The following is a 21,288-nucleotide window of genomic DNA, read 5'->3' on the forward strand; positions in this document are numbered from 1 at the left end:
GCCTTATGTGCCCGCACATGCTTTCGGAGCAAGATGGGTCCTGGGGCCGCCAGCCAGGTCGGCAGCGACGTTCCAGAGGAGGACCTCCTAGGGAAGACAAGGAGACGCTCATGAGGCGTTTGATTAGTGCTCGTACATAATAGCGACCGGATGGAGTGGAGAGCGTCCGGGAGGACCTCCTGCCACCGTGAAACTGGGAGGTCCCTGGACCGTAGGGCCAGTAGGACGGTCTTCCAGACCGTGCCGTTCTCCCTCTCTACTTGCCCGTTCCCCCGGGGGTTGTAGCTGGTCGTCCTGCTTGAGGCTATGCCCTTGCTGAGCAGGAACTGGCGCAGCTCGTCACTCATGAAAGAGGACCCCCTGTCGCTGTGGACGTATGCGGGGCAACCGAACAGTGTGAAGATGGTGTTCAGGGTTTTAATGACTGTGGCCGCGGTCATGTCAGAGCAGGGAATGGCGAATGGGAAGCGGGAGTATTCATCCACCACATTAAGAAAGTATGTGTTGCGGTCGGTGGAGGGGAGGGGCCCTTTGAAATCGAGACTAAGGCGTTCAAAGGGGCGGGAAGTCTTAATCAGGTGCGCACCATCCGGCCTGAAAAAATGCGGTTTGCATTCCGCGCAGATGTGGCAGTCCCTTGTGACTGTACGGACCTCCTCTAAAGAGTATGGGAGATTGCGGGACTTGATAAAGTGGAAAAACCGAGTGACCCCCGGGTGGCAGAGGTCCTCGTGGAGGGTTTGGAGGCGGTTAATTTGTGCGTTGGCACATGTGCCGCGGGATAGGGCATCGGACGGCTCGTTCAGCTTTCAGGGACGATACAAAATCTCGTAGTTGAAGGTGGAGAGCTCGATCCTCCACCTTAAGATCTTGTCGTTTTTGATTTTGCCCTGCAGTGCATTATCGAACATGAAGGCTACCGACCGTTGGTCAGTGAGGAGAGTGAATCTCCTGCCGGCCAGGTAATGCCTCCAATGTCGCACAGCTTCCACTATGGCTTGGGCTTCCTTTTCCACTGAGGAGTGGCGGATTTCTGAGGCGTGGAGGGTCCGGGAGAAAAAGGCCACGGGTCTGCCCGCTTGGTTAAGGGTGGCCGCTAGAGCTACGTCGGAGGCGTCGCTCTCGACCTGGAAGGGGAGGGACTCGTCGATGGCACGCATCGTGACCTTTGCGATATCCGCTTTGATGCGGCTGAAGGCCTGGCAAGCCTCTGTCGACAGAGGGAAGGTCGTGGTCTGTATTAGGGGGCGGGCCTTGTCTGCGTACTGGGGGACCCACTGGGCGTAGTATGAAAAAAAACCCAGGCAGCGTTTCAGGGCTTTTGGGCAGTGCGGGAGGGGGAATTCCATGAGGGCGCGCATACATTTGGGGTCGGGGCCTATTATCCCATTGCGCACTACGTAGCCCAGAATGGCTAGGCGATTCATGCTAAAAACGCACTTGTCCTCGTTGTACGTGAGGTTCAAGGCTTTGGCGGTCTGGAGGAATTTTTGGAGGTTGGCGTCGTGGTCCTGCTGGTCGTGGCCGCAGATGGTTACATTGTCGAGATACGGGAACGTGGCCCGCAACCCATGTTGATCAACCATTCGGTCCATCTCCCGTTGGAAGACCGAGACCCCGTTGGTGACGCCAAATGGGACCCTTAGGAAATGGTATAATCGCCCGTCTGCCTCGAAGGCTGTGTACTTGCGGTCACTTGGGCGGATGGGGAGCTGATGGTAGGCGGACTTGAGGTCCACGGTGGAGAAGACTTTATATTGGGCAATCCGATTGACCATGTTGGATATGCGGGGGAGAGGGTATGCGTCTAGTTGTGTGTACCTGTTGATGGTCTGGCTATAGTCTATGACCATCCTTTGTTTCTCCCCTGTCTTCACTACTACCACCTGCGCTCTCCAGGGACTATTGCTGGCCTGGATTATGCCTTCCTTTAGTAGCCGCTGGACTTCGGACCGAATGAAGGTCCGGTCCTGGGCGCTGTACCGTCTGCTCCTAGTGGCGACGGGTTTGCAATCCGGGGTGAGGTTCGCAAACAAGGACGGGGGTTGCACCTTGAGGGTTGCGAGGCCGCAGATAGTGAGTGGGGGTATTGGGCCGCCAAATTTGAACGTAAGGCTCTGTAGATTGCATTGGAAATCTAATCCCAGTAAGGTGGGGGCGCAGAGTTGGGGAAGGACGTTTAGTTTGTAGTTTTTGAACTCCCTCCCCTGCACCGTTAGGGTAACTATGCAGAATCCTTGGATCTGTACGGAGTGGAATCCTGCAGCTAGGGAAATCTTTTGTGCGCTGGGATAGGTGGTCAAGGAACAGCGTCTTACCGTGTCGGGGTGGATAAAGCTCTCCGTGCTTCCGGAGTCGACTAGGCATGGTGTCTCGTGGCCGTTTATTAGCACCGTTGTCGTCGTCGTCTGGAGTGTCCGGGGCCGAGCTTGATTGAGCGTAATTGAAGCGAGACGTGGTTGTAGTAGTGGAGTGGGGTCCGTTGTTGCCGTCCAAGATGGCGTCGGGGATGAACAAAATGGCTGCCCCCATACATCGCACATGGCTGGGGGGTCACAAGATGGCGGCGGGGTGGACAAAATGGCCACCCCCACGCGTCGTACAGGTCTGGGTTGGTCCAAGATGGCGGCTCCCTTCCTCCCCTCGTGGTGGCCGGGACCCAAAATGGCGGAGTCTGCGGGTCGCACATGGGGCGCTGGGGGGGGTGGGGAGCGTTAGGACCGCGCGGGGCTCCCTCATCTCTGGGGTCAGCGGTGGTCGGGACCCAAGTTGGTAGCGCCGGCGGGTCAGACATGGGGCGCGGGGGGGGGTTTGGGGGGCGTTAGAGACGCGCAGAACTCCCTCTTCTCCGGGGAGAGTGGTGGTCGGGACCCAAAGTGGAAGCGCCGGCGGGTCATACGTGGGGACGGGGGGGGGGGGGGGGTTGGGGAGCGTACGCGGTGTGCAGGGCTCCCTGTTCTCCCGGGACCGCGGTGGTCGGGACCCAGAGCGGCTGCGCCTCTGGGTCGTACATGAGGCGCTGGGGGGATTGGGGAGCGTAAACGGCTTGCAAGGCTCCCTGTTCTCCCGGGACAGCGGCGACCTCGCGGGACTGGCACACAACCGCGAAATGGCCCTTTTTCCCGCAGCTCTTGCAGATTGCTGCGCGGGACGGGCAGCGCTGCTGGGGGTGTTTCGCCTGGCCGCAGAAATAGCAGCGGGCGCCCCCGGTGCGACTTGGCGTTTGGACCGCGCAAGCCTGTGGGGTGTCCGGGGGAGGGTGGGTTTGTCGCGACGGGTACGTACGGAGCCCAATGGGCTGCCGCGCGGTCGGGGCCGTAGGCGCGGGTATTACGCGCGGCCACGTCTAGGGAGGCTGCTAGGGCCCGTGCCTCTGAGAGTCCTAGCGACTCTCTTTCTAGAAGTCTTTGGCGGATTTGGGAGGAATTCATACCTGCCACAAAAGCATCGCGCATTAACATGTCCGTGTGTTCATTTGCGTTCACCGAAGGGCAGCTGCAGGCTCGTCCTAAAATCAGCAGCGCGGCGTAGAATTCGTCCATCGATTCTCCGGAACCTTGCCGTCTCGTCGCGAGCTGGTAGCGAGCGTAGATTTGGTTAACTGGGCGGACATAGAGACTTTTCAGTGCTGCGAACGCCGTCTGGAAATCCTCCGCGTCTTCGATGAGGGAGAAAATCTCCGTGCTCACCCTCGAGTGCAGGACCTGTAGTTTTTGGTCTTCTGTGACCCGGCCGGTGGCCGTTCTGAGGTAGGCCTCGAAACAAGTCTGCCAGTGCTTGAAGGCTGCTGCCGCGTTCACTGCGTGGGGGCTGATCCTCAGGCATTCCGGAATGATCCTGAGCTCCATAGTCCTTTTTAGGCACACTTAATAAATTGTAGCGCACAAAGACTCCGTGAGACGAATAGAGTGAAGTCGATGAGGCTTTATTAAGCGTGTCTGTTCCCCCGCAGCTCGATAGTAGAATGGCCTGTGGGGGAGGACTCCGGCTTCTTATACTCCGCCTTCAGGGCGGAGCTAGAGGTCAACGGCCAACCAGGACCCGGGATCTGTCAGCCAATGACATTAGGGCTTCCAGTCCCATATGACCCCCAATACATACTACCACAGTTATCTCTTGCTCATCCACCCTCCCAGGCAGTCCCCCCTTCCCCCTTTCCCCCCCTCCCAGGATGTCCCCCCCCCCCAAGGTTGCTGCTGCTGACCGACCTTCCTCTAACGCTCCGCGAGATAGTCTAGGAACGGTTGCCACCGCCTGTAGAACCCCTGCGTAGACCCTCTTAAGGCGAACTTAATCCTCTCCAACTTTATGAACCCAGCCATATCATTTATCCAGGCCTCCAGGCTGGGGGGCTTCGCCTCCTTCCACATTAGCAAGATCCTTCGCCGGGCTACTAGGGACGCAAAGGCCAGAATTCCGGCCTCTTTCGCCTCCTGCACTCCCGGTTCATCCACTACTCCAAATATTGCTAGCCCCCAGCTTGGCTTGACCCGGACTTTCGCCACCTGAGATATTGCTCCCGCCACTCCTCTCCAGAACCACTCCAGTGCCGGGCATGACCAAAACATATGGACATGGTTCGCCGGGCTCCCTGAGCACCTTCCACATCTGTCCTCCACCCCAAAGAACCTACTCAACCTCGCCCCCGTCAAATGTGCTCTGTGGACCACCTTAAATTGTATCAGGCTGAGCCTGGCACACGAGGAGGAGGAATTAACCCTACCTAGGGCATCAGCCCACAGACCTTCCTCGATCTCCTCCCCCAGCTCCTCCTCCCATTTACCCTTCAACTCTTCTACCAGCGCTTCCCCCTCTTCTTTCAACTCCTGGTGTATTTCCGACACCTTGCCCTCCCCGACCCATACACCCGAGATCACCCTATCTTGAACTTCTTGTGCCGGGAGCAACGGGAATTCCCTCGCCTGTCGCCTCACAAAAGCCCTCAACTGCATATAGGGGCAGCACGGTAGCCTTGTGGATAGCACAATTGCTTCACAGCTCTAGGGTCCCAGGTTCGATTCCGGCTTGGGTCACTGTCTGTGCGGAGTCTGCACATCCTCCCTGTGTGTGCGTGGGTTTCCTCCGGGTGCTCCGGTTTCCTCCCACAGTCCAAAGATGTGCAGGTTAGGTGGATTGGCCATGATAAATTGCCCTTAGTGTCCAAAATTGCCCTTAGTGTTGGGTGGGGTTGCTGGGTTATGGGGATAGGGTGGAGGTGTTGACCTTGGGTAGGGTGCTCTTTCCAAGAGCCGGTGCAGACTCGATGGGCCAAATGGCCTCCTTCTGCACTGTAAATTCTATCTAAAGGCATTTCCCGGGGGTAACTCAAACTTCTCCTCCAGTGCCCCTAGGCTCGCAAATGTCCCGTCGATGAACAGGTCCCCCATTCTTCCAATCCCCGCCCGATGCCAGCTCTGGAACCCCCCGTCCATCTTCCCCAGGACAAACCGGTGGTTACCCCTGATCAGGGACCACACCGATGCTCCCATTGCACCCCGGTGCCGTCTCCACTAGCCCCAGATCCTTAGCGTTGCCGCCACCACCGGGCTCATGGTATACTTTGTCAGCGAGAGCGGCAGCGGTGCCGTCACCAACGCCCCAGGCTCGTTCCTTTACAGGACGCTATCTCCATCCGCTTCCATGCCGCCCCCTCTCCCTCCATAACCCACTTGCGGATCATCGCCACATTTGCTGCCCAGTAGTAGCTCCCCAGGTTTGGCAGCGCCAACCCTCCTCGGTCCCTACTGCATTCCAGGAACCCTCTCCTTACTCTCGGGGTCTTATTCGCCCACACAAACCCCATAATACTCCTGCCTACTTTCTTTAAAAAGGCCTTAGTGATCACGATGGGAAGGCACTTAAACACAAACAGAAACTTTGGAAGGACCACCATCTTGACCGACTGCACTCTACCCGCCAGCGAGAGCGGTAACATGTCCCATCTTTTGAAATCCTCCTCCATTTGCTCCACCAACCTCGACAGATTCAGTTTATGTAGGGTCCCCCGACTCCTGGCTATCTGGATCCCCAGATACCGAAAGCTCCCCTCCGCCCTCCTCAGCGGTAGGTCCCCTAGTCATAGACACTTTTACGAAATGGGTAGAGGCATTCCCATCCAGAACGAACACAGCAAAGACCACCTCAAAGATTTTATGAAAGGCACAGAATTTTTATTACGACTTGACTTGACCAGCCCCGAAGTGACGGCCCTCACACACGAGAACACAGCCAAGAAATTGGTTGAAAATGTAAAAACGGCTCAGCTAGCAGCTGCAGTAAAATTAGGCACTAGAAAGAAACAGAGCAAGGCCTGTTTCGACAAGACAGTGCATGCAACTGAGTTTGAGGGAGGACAGCAGGTCATGCTCTCCATTTACAACCCCAGCACATTCCTGTCACCGAGGTATTCGGGTCCGTACTCCATTGCGGACAAAGTAAGCCCCTCCATCTATAAAATTAAGTACCCCAATGGAAAGACCGCGTGGTTCCATATTAACCAGCTTAAGGCATATGGCCCACAGTCCAACCACACACACCACGTCATTGCTCGACGCAGCAGTCCACACCCCGCCCACAGCCAACGTATCCCTGGCCTCCCCCAACACGTCCACCCCACCCACGGACTCGCCCTCGACTCCGCCCCCGAACTATACATTCCGCCCCGAAACGCCCACAGACAGCAGCAGCAGCAGCGACAGCGACTGTGACACAGACGATCGCCACAGCACGCCTCCCTACTATCCCCATGTAACAGGCCCCACACCCAGCGAATCTGAACACGAGTCGAGTGCTCCCTTCCTGATCGCATTCCTCAACAAACCTCACTAAGATCACCGCCCTACGATGACGACTTTGACTCCGTCCCCACAGAATTAGACACAACTTTTTGGCACCGTGACAATTCATACAGGCTCGTCTGGGACGACGAGATGGGCCCTAAGTCACACCATGCAGCTTTATCAACTCTCATCCATTCCAGAGTATGGCATCCGGGAGAAGAGGATGACATTGAGTCTGACTCCCAAAACGAGAACCTCTTTGCGACCCTGTTCGCAACTGATAATTGAGGTGTCCAGATGATGTTTTAAAAAGGAACCGCTTGGGAGAAACGGTGTCCTTTCTGATGGAACCTACAGCATGTTGTTCAATGTTTGTTCGTTAGTGTTATTGTTATGTGTTGTTTGTAAACTCGGACGTTCCACGGCCACACACCATATTTGTCGGCAGAAACCTGCGAAAACTTGCCAGCACGCTTATCGGCAGAAACCGCTGAGAGCTTGCCCCCGTTCATAACTGCTCTTCTGGTTCGACAGTAGAACCTTTACAGCAACTCCCCACGATGACTACATTTTTGCCCGTTCTTGCCGGTTGCTCAGGCAGTGGAGAAACGGCATTAGTCTCCGCCCTGCCTGAGGACCCCCCCTCTGGTCAGCTACGCTCGGGTAGAGCACATACGGCATTGATCACTGTCCTACCCGGGGATTCCATCCAAATCTTACCCGCCGCGGCCCATACGCACCTCATTTCGGCAATTTTCGTTCAAAAAGTTTTGTTTGTTTTCAGGCGACCCTTAGGTTGCCAACCCTGTGCTATTTACATCTTCAAACATTTGGATGGTAAATCGCACAGTCTGCGAGACGGCTCGCACTGTTTCAGTATTTTTTAAGTGTGTCTTGTCCTGAATATTCGCTTTTAAAAAAAAATGAGGGAGTCACACATGGTGACAAATTGTGAAGGGAAATTGGCACTAAAGGACAGACATGCTAACGCACGAGATATTAACCAAGATAGTAACAGAAACTATGCTTGATCCACAGAATTCCAGAAGCTCCAGGAAGAGAGAAGAAACGGAAAGGAAGAGACGAAAAGGAAAGAAGAGAACAATGAAGACGGCATACGTGTTTTTCGTCATAATGTGTATTCGGTTGCGCGCAGATGCTACCCCCCGACCCCTACCACACAGGCCGTGAATGATTCCCACCCCTACCATACACTACACCCTGAAATAGTTAACCCCGAGATAGTTACCGACACCCCGACCTGGTGTGGTACGTTTATAACCTGGTATTCACTATCATTCGTAATTGAATCCCTTCTAGTATTGGCGATACTCTGCAGCATTGTGCAGACTATCCGCATGAGGAAATGGCGAAGGAGAGCCTACCGCTCTCGCACCCCGGTATACAGAATAAGATCCCCTAGTTTCGGTTATCACCGGGACCCGAACCCCTTGATCTACAATAAAGAACATTTGTGTTGCATCTTTTGTAAATAAAGAAATGTGTTTTGTGTACAATGGAAATATTGTACACCTCTGTGCCTGACTGCCAAGCCAGATGAAAATGTGAATGCTGTTATTATTTTTGTATTGTTAGGAAGTTAGTATGATTGGATGTTTATGTGAGTGTAGTTTATGAGAGATAGTTAGAGGTACCGTTTTTTTTGTTTCTGTAATGCATGTCCCTATTATGACACAGCGCCACTTAGAATTGTTAGTTAAAATTTTCATTGCATAGTTATGGTCAGTGTAGAGGCCATGGAGAGTGCTCGCTGGGTCAGGGAATGAAGACAACACAGTTATGTGATCCTTCACGCTTCGCGTTAGAATCATAGAATTTACAGTGCAGAAGGGATCACAAGGAGGGAGTGTAGCCACCTGGGTTGGCCACTTCCCGACTTAAAATGGTGACCCGCAAAGACTGCAGGGAAATTCAGCCAACACAGGCAAAAACTAGCAGGTGCAAAGTTTCCTGTGTATTAGACTTTGCAGAAACCCAGACAGCACTGAAACCAGCAGCCATCTGCACATTAATGAGCGATCCCCGGGAACAATTGAAACATTTAAGGTGAATAAGGCCAAGCCAGACTCCTTGGCGCCAGCAGGAGCCAAGTCAAAGGAAAGCCAACGGACACTCAGGGACCGCCCAGCGATCAGGGAATGGCTCCAGTATTGGAGAAATCAATCCAAGTGATCGGAACGCAGTCCAATCACTTGGAACCAGGTACGGGGTCCGCCCCGAACGGCGCGAAGCCCCTGGGGACTATAAAGTAGAGCCCCCAAGTTCAAATCATCCTTCTTGGCAGGGTCACTCAGCAACTCGAATCAACCCTTGACAGTGACCTGCCTAGCTGCCGCAACAACCAAGTAAGTCTCCGGTCAATGCTCGCTACGAGATAGGCTCTCCTAGCTACCAGTCCATACCAGCTTTTGAATCCTGCAGACTCAGGATCGAACGAAAGGCCATTTGTTCCCCTGACCTGGTGGGCCAGTTCGGAAGCTAAGTATAGGCCTTTTAGTGTTAGAGATAGTCTAGTAAGTAGAGTTTTATGCATGAGTAGTGTGTTACTGTGTATAATAAATGTGTTTTGATTTGAATCTTACTAATTGGTGTGTTGAGTTATTGATCAGTACTTGAACTTGAACCTCGTGGCGGTATCATAAAGATGCCTGGCGACTCTAGAGCAAAGGTTATAGAAACAGAGCAAATTAAGTAAAGATACAACGGGCAACATTTAAGAGCCAACCAAAAGTTAGCAACAAAAGGCTTCCATTCAAAGTATTGTCTTGCATCTTTGACTTTGTCTATATATATGTTTGTGGAAACTACCTCTTCATTTACCTGAGGAAGGAGCGGTGCTCCGAAAGTTAGTGATTCGAAACAAACCTGTTGGACTTTAGCCTGGTGTTGTAAGACTTCTTACCATAGAAAATAGAAGCAGGGGAGGCCATTTGGCTGCATCCGTTATGATCATGGCTCATCATCAAGTTCCATACCCTGATCGCACCTACCCCCCATAACTCTAGATCCCTTTAGCCTCAAGAGCTATATCAAATTCCTTCTTGAAATTACACAATGCTTTTGCCTCAACTACTTCCTGTGGTAGCGAATTGCACAGATTCACCACTCTCTGGGTGAAGAATTTTCTCCTCACCGCAGTCCTAAAAGGTTTACCTCTTATCCTCAAACTATGACCCCTACATACTAGTGCCAGTTGTCAACAGTTCTGCCTCACAGCACCAGGGACCCAGGTTCGATTCCAGCCTTGGGTGACTTTCTGTCTGAAGTTTGCACGTTCTCCCATGTCCCGTGTCTATGTGGGCTTCCTCTGGGTGTTCTTGTTTCCTCCCACAGTCCAAAGATGGGCAGGTTAGGTGAATTGGTCGTGCTAAATTGCTCCTTTGTATCCAAATATGGGAAGGTTAACTGGGATTACGGGGATAGGGGCAGGATAGTGGGCCTAGGTAGGGTGTTCGTTCAGAGGGTTGCTGTAGACTTGATGGGCCGAAAGGTCTCCTTCTGCTTTGTAGGGATTCAAGGGATGGATTCTAGGACGAATGGTCTGTTTTTGTGTTGTAAATACTGTGGTGAGCCACTGTTGTTCTATTATTACTGTTGTCATCGACATCCACTATTGTATATACTTACTGTTGTTGCTGTTGAATTGTTGTGTTGATGCTGCTGTTGGCTCCGCCCCTCTGAGGAGGTATATAACAGGCTGTCAGTGCGGGAGAAGCTACAGGTTGGCACACATCTAGAACAAAGAACACAGACAAATTACAACACAGGAACAGGCCCTTCGGCCCTCCAAGCTTGCGCCGATCCAGATCCTCTATCTAAAACTGTTGATTAAAGCCACTGTTCTTTGGTACAAACTGTCTCAACTGAATTGATGGTCATCAATTTAATCAACTAGTTTTTTTTCCCAATGGACGCTGCTCTGAAACCTGATCACCTTGAACTCAACCTGCAGGCAGCTGAAGCTATGGCTATCTTCGAGCATTGGCTCAGTTGTTTCGAGGCCTGCCTCGACTCCTCAGCCGCCGTGGTCTCCCCGGTACTCAAACAGCGTCTACTCAACGCCCGGGTGAGCTACAGAATTTTTCGGCTAATCAGGGACGCGGCCTCGTACATGGAGGCAGTGGAGCTGCTCAAAGGACAGTTTGTGAGGCCAGTGAACGAGGTACTCGCTCGACACCTCCTGACCACGGGGCGTCAGGGCCAGGGTGAGTCGCTGGCTGAATATCTGCGCGAACTGATGGTACTCGTCCGGAGTTGTAACTGAACTTCCAGTCGGTCACGGCAGTACAGCACGCAGAGCTGATGATCCGAGACACCTATGTGGCAGGAGTCAGGTTTAGCTACATCCGGCAACGACTTCTCGAGAAAGGGTCCTTCAATATCGAGGAGACGGTGGAAGTGGCCTTCCAGAGCATGGATGCCTTTCCATCCGACCACGTGGCATCCTCGGGGGCGTCGGAGGGGCAGCCACCACCCGACCTGGGCGTGCCCCAAACCTGCGCCGCGCGGCAGTCTGCCAGCCCCGGAGGGACGTAGTGTTCCTTGTGCGGGCAGGGCCAGCACCCCAGGCAGCGTTGCCCAGCTCGAAACGCGACCTGCAACGAGTGTGGCAAGAAAGCGCACTTTGCTAAGGTATGCCTGGCCCGACCTAAAGTCCAAAAATCAAAAGCCTGCCAGGCCCGGCCTGAGGGTCACAAACCCTGCAGCGTGGCATCGTGCCTGCCGGGCCTACCTCTTCTGATGCATCGTACGCCTCGTGCGACCAGTGGGGGCAGCTATCTTGGTCACCATCTTCGACGCCACCCGCCACGAGCGACTGGTGGGGGCCGCCATTTTGGCTGACATCCTCGACGCTACCCGCCACGTGCGTCTCATCGGGGCCGCCATGTTGGGACCATCCCGCCACTGCCGCTACCTGTCACCCGCAACTCGGCTCGATTCAGCTCGACCAGTCCCGGCCTTATCACCTTCAAAACGCCATGATGACCATCCGACTCAATGGACAGGAGACGTCCTGCTTCTTCGTCTCTGGCAGTACAGTTAGCTTCGTCCACCTAGATATGGTAAGGCGCTGCTCCCTCCGGGTCCTCCCCGTCTCACAAACCATCTCCCTTGCTTCCGAATCACACTCTGTGTAGATCCGGGGGTATTGCATCGCTAACCTTGCGATACAGGGCATCGAGTACGCCGATTTCAAGCTTTGCGTCTCCCCCATCTCTGCGCCATGCTGCTACTAGGTTTAGACTTTCAATGCAACCTCCGAAGCCTGACCTTAAAGTTCGGGGGTCTCCTGCCCCCTCTCACCGTCTGCAGCCTCACGACCCTGAAGGTCGCCCCTCCCTCGCACTTTGCGAACCTCACCCCAGACTGTCAGCCCGTCGCCACCCGGAGCAGATGGTACAGTGCTCAAGACAAGGCCTTCATCAGGTCAGAGGTCCAGCAGCTCCTGAAGGAAGGGATCATTGAGGCCAGCAACAGCCCCTGGAGAGCACAAGTGGTGGTCGTCAGGACCGGGGAGAAGAACTGGATAGTAGTCGACTACAGTCAGACGATCAACCGGTACACGCAGCTCGATGCTTACCCTCTCCCCCGCATATCTGACATGGTCAATCAGATTCCGCACTACCGAGTCTTTTCCACGGTAGACTTGAAGTCTGCGTACCACCAGCTCCCTATCTGCTCGGAGGACCGGCAATACACTGCCTTTGAGGCAGACGGCCGCCTCTTCCATTTCCTCAGGGTTCCCTTTGGCGTCACCAATGGCATTTCGTTCTTCCAACAAACGATGGACCGAATGGTCGACCAGTACGGGCTGCGGGCCACGTTCCCGTACTTGGATAATGTTACCATCTGCGGCCATGATCTGCAGGACCACGATGCCAATCTTAGAAAATTTCTCCGCACCGCCCGACTCCTTAACTTAACGTACAATAAGGAGAAATGCGTTTTCCTCACAACCCGGCTAGCCATCCTCGGCTATGTCGTGGAAAACGGAGTCCTAGGGCCTGACCCCGACCGCAGGTGCCCCCTCCTGCAGCTCCCCCTTCCCCACTGCGCCAAGGCCCTGAAGAGATGCCTGGGGTTCTTTTCTTATTATGCCCAGTGGGTCCCCAATTACGTGGACAAGGCCCGCCCAGTTATTAAGTCCACTACTTTTCCCCTGACGGCTGAGGCCCGCCTGGCCTTCAACCGTATCAGAACCGACATTGCCAAGGCCACGATGCACGCCGTGGACGAATCCATCCCATTCCAAGTGGAGAGCGATGCGTCAGACTTTGCCTTGGCAGCCACTCTTAACCAGGCAGGGAGGCCTGTCGCCTTTTTTTCCCATACCCTCCATGCCTGAGATTCGATACTCCTCTATCGAAAAGGAGGTGCAAGCCATTGTGGAAGCTGTGCGACACTGGAGGCATTACCTGGCCGGCAGGAGATTCACTCTCCTCATAGACCAACGGTCGGTTGCCTTCATGTTTAACACACAGCGGGACAAAATTAAGAACGACAAGATTTTGCGGTGGAGGATCGAGCTCTCCACCTCTAACTACGAGATCTTGTATCATCCTGGGAAGCTCAATGAGCCCTCAGATGCCCTTCCCGCGGTATCTGCGCCAATGCGCAAGCGGACCGGTTACGGGCTATCCACAATGACCTCTGTCATCCGGGGATTACCCGGCTTCTCCACTTCGTCAAGGCCCGCAACCTGCCCTACTCCACTGAGGTCAGGGCCATGACCAGGGACTGCCAAATCTGCGCAGAGTGCTAACTGCACTGCTAACAGCCAGACAAGGCCCACCTGGTGAAGGCCTCCCGCCCCTTCGAACGCCTCAGCATTGATTTCAAAGGGCCCCTCCCTTCCACTGACCGTAACGTGTACTTTCTCAATGTTGTTGATGAATACTCACGTTTTCCCTTTGCCATCCCATGCCCCTGTCATCAAGTCCCTGCGCAGCATCTTCACCCTGTTCGGTTTCCCTACCTACATACATAGTGATTGGGGCGCCTCTTTTATGAGTGATGAGCTGCGTCAGCACCTGCTCAGTAAGGGCATCGCTCGAGCAGGACTACCAGCTACAACCCCAGGGGAACCGGGCAGATGGAGAGGGAGAATGCTACGGTCTGGAAGGCCGTCCTTCTGGCCCTATGGTCTAGACGTCGCCCAGTCTCACGCTGGCAGGAGGTCCTCCCCGATGTGCTCCACTCCATCCGGTCACTCTTGTGTACTGCAACTAATGAAACCCCTCACGACCGGCTATTTGTCTTTCCCAGGACGTCGATCGCCGGGGTCTCGCTTCCGTCCTGGCTAACGACACCTGGGCCTGTCCTCCTCCGGAAACACCTGAGGAGCCATAAGGCCGACCCCCTGGTCGAGAGGGTCCAGCTCCTCCACGCGAACCCTCAATATGCTCACGTGGCACACCGCGACGGACGGCAGGACACAGTCTCCCTCCGGGATCTGGCTCCCGCGGGTACCCCAGTGCCCGCCATCACCGCGCCCCTTCCGTCTACCTCCCCATCTACACCAACATCCCTCTCTGGGTCCATTAGCTCCGCCCCTGCGCCGTCGCCCTGTCCGGGACCCTGTTGTGAGGACGATATGCTCCCTCAGCCGAAGGTCTCGACACCTGTGCCCACACAGCGCCGTTCGCAGCGGACGATACGGGCTCCTGTGAGACTTAACCTATGAGCCCGCTTCACTCCCGCAGGACTTTTATTTTCTTAACAGGGAGTGAATGGGGTGAGCCACGTATGGTTATTGTACATACTCACTGTTGTCCTATTATTACTATTGTCATCGACATCCACTACTGTATATACTTACTGTTGTTGCTGTTACCGTTGCTGTTGAATTGTTGTGTTGATGCTGCTGTTGGCTCCGCCTGTGGCTCCGCCCCTCTGAGGAGGTATATAACCGGCCGATCTGAGACAGGCCCTCAGTGCGGGAGAAGCTACAGGGTGGCACATGTCCAGTTGATTAAAGCCACTGTTCTTTGGTACAAACTGTCTCGACTGAATTGATGGTGACCAAATATTATGCAATGCATATTGTATCATCTGACAATCTTTTTCTGCCTTTGTGTAAAATCTTACATGTCAATAAATATCTCAATTTTAGTGTTAGTAATGGTTTGATCACGCAGCATTTACTGCTTTTAAAATAGGACAGGAGAAAGTGATAGGCAGCTATGTACGTATTCTCTGGTGCATTGTAAAATAATTGATAGATCCATCCTACTTGTGAGCACCTATAAAGAATATGTTTCATTCCATAGGAAACATCCTCTGATCACAGAAATGACCTTTTTGCTACTAGCAGTGGGGGAAATTGCTAAAAAATAAATAAAGCCTGAATAATAGCATCTGGGGTTGATTTGGTTGTAAACGATATTATTAAGAACTGAAGATTTTACAGGACATGAATACGACTGCGTGACTAGTGCATGCTTGAAGTAATGGAAGCAGACAGCCTGAGTGGAATGAGGCCTGCTGTGCAACGCATCACAATGAAAGAAGCAGCAATGAATGTTAAATATGCGAATGATTTACTACAATTCCTGTGGCATTGAAGTTGTAGCCAGGGCACAAGTGGGAGGGGAGGGTTTAAGATTGCGGAATATGAGTCAACAACAAAACATCTCTCTCTTGCAACTGCAGAAATCCCATTGCTGTTGAAGAAAAGGCGGGCCAGCTTTCCTGTCAGCAGCGGACTTTCTGCAGAACTCTGCCACAGCGATCCATCCAAACGTGCTGTGTTTTTCCCAGACATCATTCCAGAGGATGTCCCGGTACTAGCTGCTGCTGATTGGCGGCTGCTGGGCCCAGGCCGCTGCTTGTGCATTGGCTCTGCCGCTGTCACTCTCCGCCCTACCTACCCAGGGATAGGCCGCTCAGACTGGGGTAGGAGGCCGCAGGAGGCGCAGGTCGTGCGGCGAGAGTCAAGTATGGCGGCTATTATAAGGAGGTCAGCGAACTTCTCCCTCAAATACAGTAACTATGTTCGCCACCGTGTGGGTAAGGCGTCTTTATTTATTTTGTCCACAGTTAACTGCCGGATTGGTTATAAGCCATGTTGATACTGAAGGTTTTCCGGTTTAAAAAAAAAACATGTTCCCTTAGGAAGCAAAGTGAAAACCGATGTACCTTGGTGGGATTTCTGCTCTTCTCCCTCGGTTGACATTTCCCGCAGAAACACTCGACTTGCTTCCCTTACTTACCCTGAAGTAATAAAGCTTGAGTCCCAGCGTGGGACATTTCTCACTGATTATATTTGCAGATTGTGGAGTGTTGCACACTAGTTGACAGTATTGTTTTTTTTTGGGTGTTGCTCACCCATCCTGAAAGGTACCAATAGCTCAATATCCAGGACTCACAGTAACTTTAAGCAAATTTGGCTTTCAAAGTTTAAATTTTTTTTTTTTTTACACATGTCATTGTTGGCATCAGATGTTTGCCCTTGATGACATTTGTCGCATCCTGTTGGTCCAAAGCAAATCAGTTGTGAAATATGCTTGGTGTTCTTATTAAATATGGAATTGGATTGGACTTTGGCTATTCAATTCGGTAACAAATGAATTGCGGGGTTTTCAAGCAAAAGACTTCAAAATTGAAACTTGGTCTTGCAAAATTGCTGACCACCTTAAATTGTATTACTGTTGTGTTGATTTTCCTAAGCCCACTTTACCTGAAGTTTAAAAACGGAACCGATTGACTGGAGGCACACTGCAGAGGGGAACATTTTTTAATCGTACTTTTTCCTTCATTTTACTGCTCTGTAGCAAACATGCATCGAGGCCAAGGGTGCTACTCATCATATGTTTGTTAAACAAATATTGACAAAAGCTTATGTAATTATAAAGGGCAGTCTTGTTTATCGACAAGCATTCTCATTTGCCCCCATCATTTTTTTATTCATATATGCCCCATCATTTTTTTATTCATATATGGGATGTGAGCATCGCTGCCTAGGCCAGCATTTATTTTGCATCCCTAGTTACCCTTCAGAAGGATCTTCTTATTCTATGCAGACTTTTTGTCGAATATATTGAATTCAAACTTCTCTTCAAATTAATTCATGCTCTTGTCTCCCTCTACTTTTGTAACCAGTTCCAGTCGTGCCTCTCCCCAACACCCTTGTTTTTTAAAAATAGCTTTCGGATCCTCACCATCTTTTGTTGCGGCGTCCTCATATTTTAGAACTTGCTCCTTAATCCCACCTGCTTTTTTTGCCCCTTCAACCAAAGAATCTGGTGCATGACCAAGCATCTTTAAAAAAAATTTCTTGCATTTTAGGATGTTTTTCTATGTTAAGGACATCATGTACACACATTCTTTTAAAATCCTACATTGACCCTGGTGATGCCTACATGCAACCTTCAGCTGTTTTTGGCGTAGAGTGATCGGGAATTCTTGGTGTCAGGGATTTGGGCAGGACATTTTGCACTACAAATGTTTCCCCAGCTGAGGTCAGCTGTTGATTGAACCAAGATTGACATCTTCACAGGTCATTGGGAAAGCTTTTCAAAACCAATACAATTTATACTCCGTGTCCATATCACCATAAATGCTGGTCATTCAATGCACTTAATTACATTTATATAAAACACAAAGTGAAAAAATACTGTGGGAAAGGATAGGAGTCAGAGTTTTAGGCGAGGTGGAATTAATCTAGAATGGAAATGAGAGATCAAATGAAGACATTGGAAAAATTGAGATGACAAAACATGTTTCAGTGATTGAAAATCTGAGCAGGACAGAGATGAGAAGTATTGTGGAGTAAATTACTTTGGCTACAAAAATCATGTGGGGTTTGGAATTTAGCTCTATGTCAGGTTGAATGACAAGATTTTGGATGATCTGCTTTCAGCTGAGTGAGTTTTTCTAGGGAGAGGTTGATAGTGGCAAGGGAGCGTCTGGTTTTATTATTTAGCCCAAAATTAACCACTTGCTCTTTGGAATCTTTAATGATAGATGCTTTGACTCATCAATGGGTTCAAATCAGATAGGTTGCATTGACATCACAGAGACAGTCAAAAGTATTGGAGAAGTAATGGTGAGTTTCATCCGTACATTATATTTATTAAAACTGACTTTGTGATCATACACAACATCGCCAAGGGGCACCGCATAGATATGGAAGAGATGGGGGTACAAGGAGGGCATCTTAGGAGCAATGGGAAGAGAAGCCAACATTGGACATGCAACAATTTCAGATAAGTGAGAGTGTAACCATTGAAGAATATTCACATATAGTTGTACCATAGAAGAACAGGGGTGGAGGGGTTGGCATGGTAAGACCAAACTGCAGAAAGATCAAGGATGGCAATCAAGGCAAAGTCATAGTCACAGAACAAATCATTTATAACTAATGAGGGTGATGTTGATTCTGCAGTGGGGCAGAAGGTAGTCTGACGGAATTTGATGGGCATGGAACTGGGTGAAGATGATATGCTTGAGGACATCGGTGAAGAAAGGGGGACTGGAGGTGTGGCAGCAGTTGAAAGAAACTAATGGGTCAAGGATACACTTTGAGGAGGAGGAAGGAAGTAGATCAGTTGGGTATATTTACGTACTGAGATTGACCCATGACCCTATACACCAGTTAATTAGTAACATTAGGATGCCAGAAATCTTATCTTGAGATTTGAGTTCTTCACAATTCAAAACTAGTTGCGGCATTGTATCAGCCTGCATAGTTACTACTCTTCAAACTGTTCTTAATTGACAGTAAAGTGCTTTGGAATGTCCTGAGATTGTGATAAGTGGAAGTCTTTCTTTTTGTGTCAACAGATTAAAAATGGTACATCACCAAATACCAGACATTATTGTTTGCTCCATACACAAACTTATTTCTAAAATTCATTAACCTCCATATCTGTTGCTGAAATTGAGGAGCAACTTTCCGTTTGCAAAGATCCCAATCAAAAAATTAAACTTAGTGACCTAAACCTGTTTAAGACAAATAAATGTATCCCAACATCATAATGTGGTGTATATTCAATACTATAAAAGTGCTGTTATTAAAAAAAACCTATATATCATATGATTTCCCTTGAGCAGCGTTATAGGAGGCAATCGGATAAATGTACCAAATTGTTCAAGGTGCAAAAGAAAATATCCAGTATTTTAGTGCTGGGTGCTTGTGGTATTCACCTGAAAATAGTGAAAGCATTTCAACCTGTGAAATTTCCTGGCCAAACAATGATTGAATTGGCTCAAACAAAAACAGAGCTGATGTTTTGAGTGTGGATGACTCTTTGTCAAAGCTTTGAATTGGCTCACCTCAGCTTCACAATAGATGCGGGATTTAAAACTAAGAAGTCTTAAGTATTGTATGTCCATCATATTTCACACGGCACATTTTGTTACTGATCTCTGATTAACCTCAATATTTTACAAGCAGTTAGAATTCCTATGATTCCCACAAGAGGACAAGAAGTGAGAAGAACACAAGATGAAATGCTTGGTCTAACGTTTTAAACATAATCATTATCCTGATCTCAATCTCAGACTGTTCATCATGGACATTTATCTGTAAGAACGTAATCATTTCTTTGATTTCAAAATGCAAAGCAATTAAATATCTCCGCTTTAAAACCGCAAAAACCTATACTTTAGCAGCAGCATTCTACATGATATAAAAATGAGAAGCCCAACAGGACCCACCTCCATGCCACCACCAAGGCAAAAGCCAGGTCATCTGCTCTGCACCAGTCCACAGCTCCGAGGCTGTGTTGCCATCAGTCGCCATCCTTCATTTGTCCTCCAGTGGCTCCGAATTCTCATAGAATGCCTGAAACACTTCAGTCCACTTCTCTGGGGGCGGAAACCCTCCTGTCCTGCAAATGCCTAACCTGCACAATCTCCCTGGCTGCCTCTTGCCGCCTCAATTGGTGAGCCAAGGGAAGACTGGCCTTCTCTCCATACTCATACACCGCCCCTTTCGCCCACCTCAATTGCCGCACCGTCCTATCCATGGACAGCAAGTCAAACTGCATTTGAAGATTTACCTTGCACGTCAAAAGCTCCAGGGTCGGGTATCTCGCATACCTACAATCCGCCTCCAGAATCTCATCCTCCAGTTTCTGTCGCTCCTCCCTAGCCTCCCTGTCCACATGTGCCTTAAACGCACTAATCTCTGCCCTGATCATCACCTTCAACGCCTCCCACAAAATTGAGGGTGACACCTCCCCGTCATCATTATTTTCCATATACTCCCGTATGGCCCTCGAAATCCTCACGCAAAACCCCAAGTCCAATAGCAGCCCTAATCCAACTGCTACCCCCTGTGATGCTCCTGACAAACCTCCAATACCAAGTCCACCCAGTGTGTGGCATGGTCTGAAATAACCATCGCCGAGTACTCAGCTTTCCTCACTTCTGTGAGAAGAGTCCGACTTATAATAAAATAATCAATCTTCGAATACACCTTGTGTGCCAAAGGGAAAAAAACAAGAACTCCTTCCACCATCTCCTCCTCCCTCCAATCAAGGATGCGTAAACTTCCAGGATCCACCCCTCTCACCACCTCCATCAACGGCGATAATACCATCCCAGCCGGGACCATTGATTTTGGCCAAGAGCGATCCACCTTTGGGTCCAAAACAGAGTTCATATCACCCCCCAAAATCAATTGGTGGGTGTCCAGACCCTGCACCGTCGCCAGCAACTGTTTCATAAATGATGCATCGTCCCAATTCGGGGCATACTCATTCACTAGAACCACCTGCTTCCCCTCTAATTCAATTCCCGTACTGGCTGAGAATTCTGAATTCTCCCTCTGTGTACCCGAACAGGCGCCGGAATGTGACGACTAGGGGCTTTTCACAGTAACTTCATTGCAGTGTTAATGTAAGCCTACTTGTGACAATAATAAAGATTATTATTAATTAATGCCTCTACTACCATCACATATCGTCCACCCTGATCCGCTTCTATCCTCTCTGTCTGGAACTGAACCTCTTTATTTATTAGGATCGCCACCCCCATGCCCTACTATCAAAACCCGAATGAAACACCCGGTTCACCCAGGCTTTCCAAAGCATAGACTGATCACGTATCTGCATGTGAGCCTCTTGTAAAAACACCACGGCGGCTCCTAGACTCTTTAAATTAGCAAACACCCTGACCCTCTTTACTGGTCCTCCCAGACCTTACACATTCAAGGTGACTAACTTTGCCGGGGGCCTATCACCCCCCTCACCCTTGAGTCGGCCATTATCACCGTGATGCGTCATCCCCCCCCCCCACACACACACACACCACACCCTGTTCACTAGCCTACCTAAGGTGTCCCCCCAGGTCCAGCCCCAAATCAGTCAGAAGAAAGGCCTACAACCCAATCACCCAAGCTCATACACGCCTGACTCTCTCCTCCCAATCCCAGCATACCCACCATGCTTCCCTTTCCTTCCAATTACCATAAAAATCCCCTGCGCTCTACCATTCCCCATGACCCTAGTTCCCAGGAAAGAAATCCCATCACCATCGGACC

General features: G+C 50.8%; 1 protein-coding gene and 1 long non-coding RNA gene across 3 annotated transcripts in view; one reads left to right on the forward strand and one right to left on the reverse strand.

The window, feature by feature from the left end:
• Positions 1–15,561, reverse strand: part of LOC140425273 (uncharacterized) — a 30,335-nt gene extending 14,774 nt beyond the window's left edge. The window contains exons 1-2 of the long non-coding RNA XR_011947805.1: positions 14,620–15,561; positions 10,428–10,533 (exon numbers count right to left, since the gene is read on the reverse strand). This is a non-coding gene — a long non-coding RNA (uncharacterized lncRNA). The remainder of the gene's footprint in view (positions 1–10,427; positions 10,534–14,619) is intronic.
• The window catches only part of hibadhb (3-hydroxyisobutyrate dehydrogenase b), a 187,069-nt gene continuing 181,170 nt past the window's right edge, over positions 15,390–21,288 (forward strand). Inside the window, exon 1 of one of the 2 annotated variants that reach the window (XM_072509401.1) lies at positions 15,390–15,809. In XM_072509401.1, the coding sequence (XP_072365502.1) occupies positions 15,740–15,809 (70 nt within the window). In that variant the 5' untranslated portion in view covers positions 15,390–15,739. The remainder of the gene's footprint in view (positions 15,810–21,288) is intronic. The other variant, XM_072509400.1, reaches the window with a different exon arrangement.

Source organism: Scyliorhinus torazame, chromosome 6 (genome assembly GCF_047496885.1).
Source record: "Scyliorhinus torazame isolate Kashiwa2021f chromosome 6, sScyTor2.1, whole genome shotgun sequence".
In the NCBI taxonomy this organism is placed as follows: Eukaryota; Metazoa; Chordata; class Chondrichthyes; order Carcharhiniformes; family Scyliorhinidae; genus Scyliorhinus; species Scyliorhinus torazame.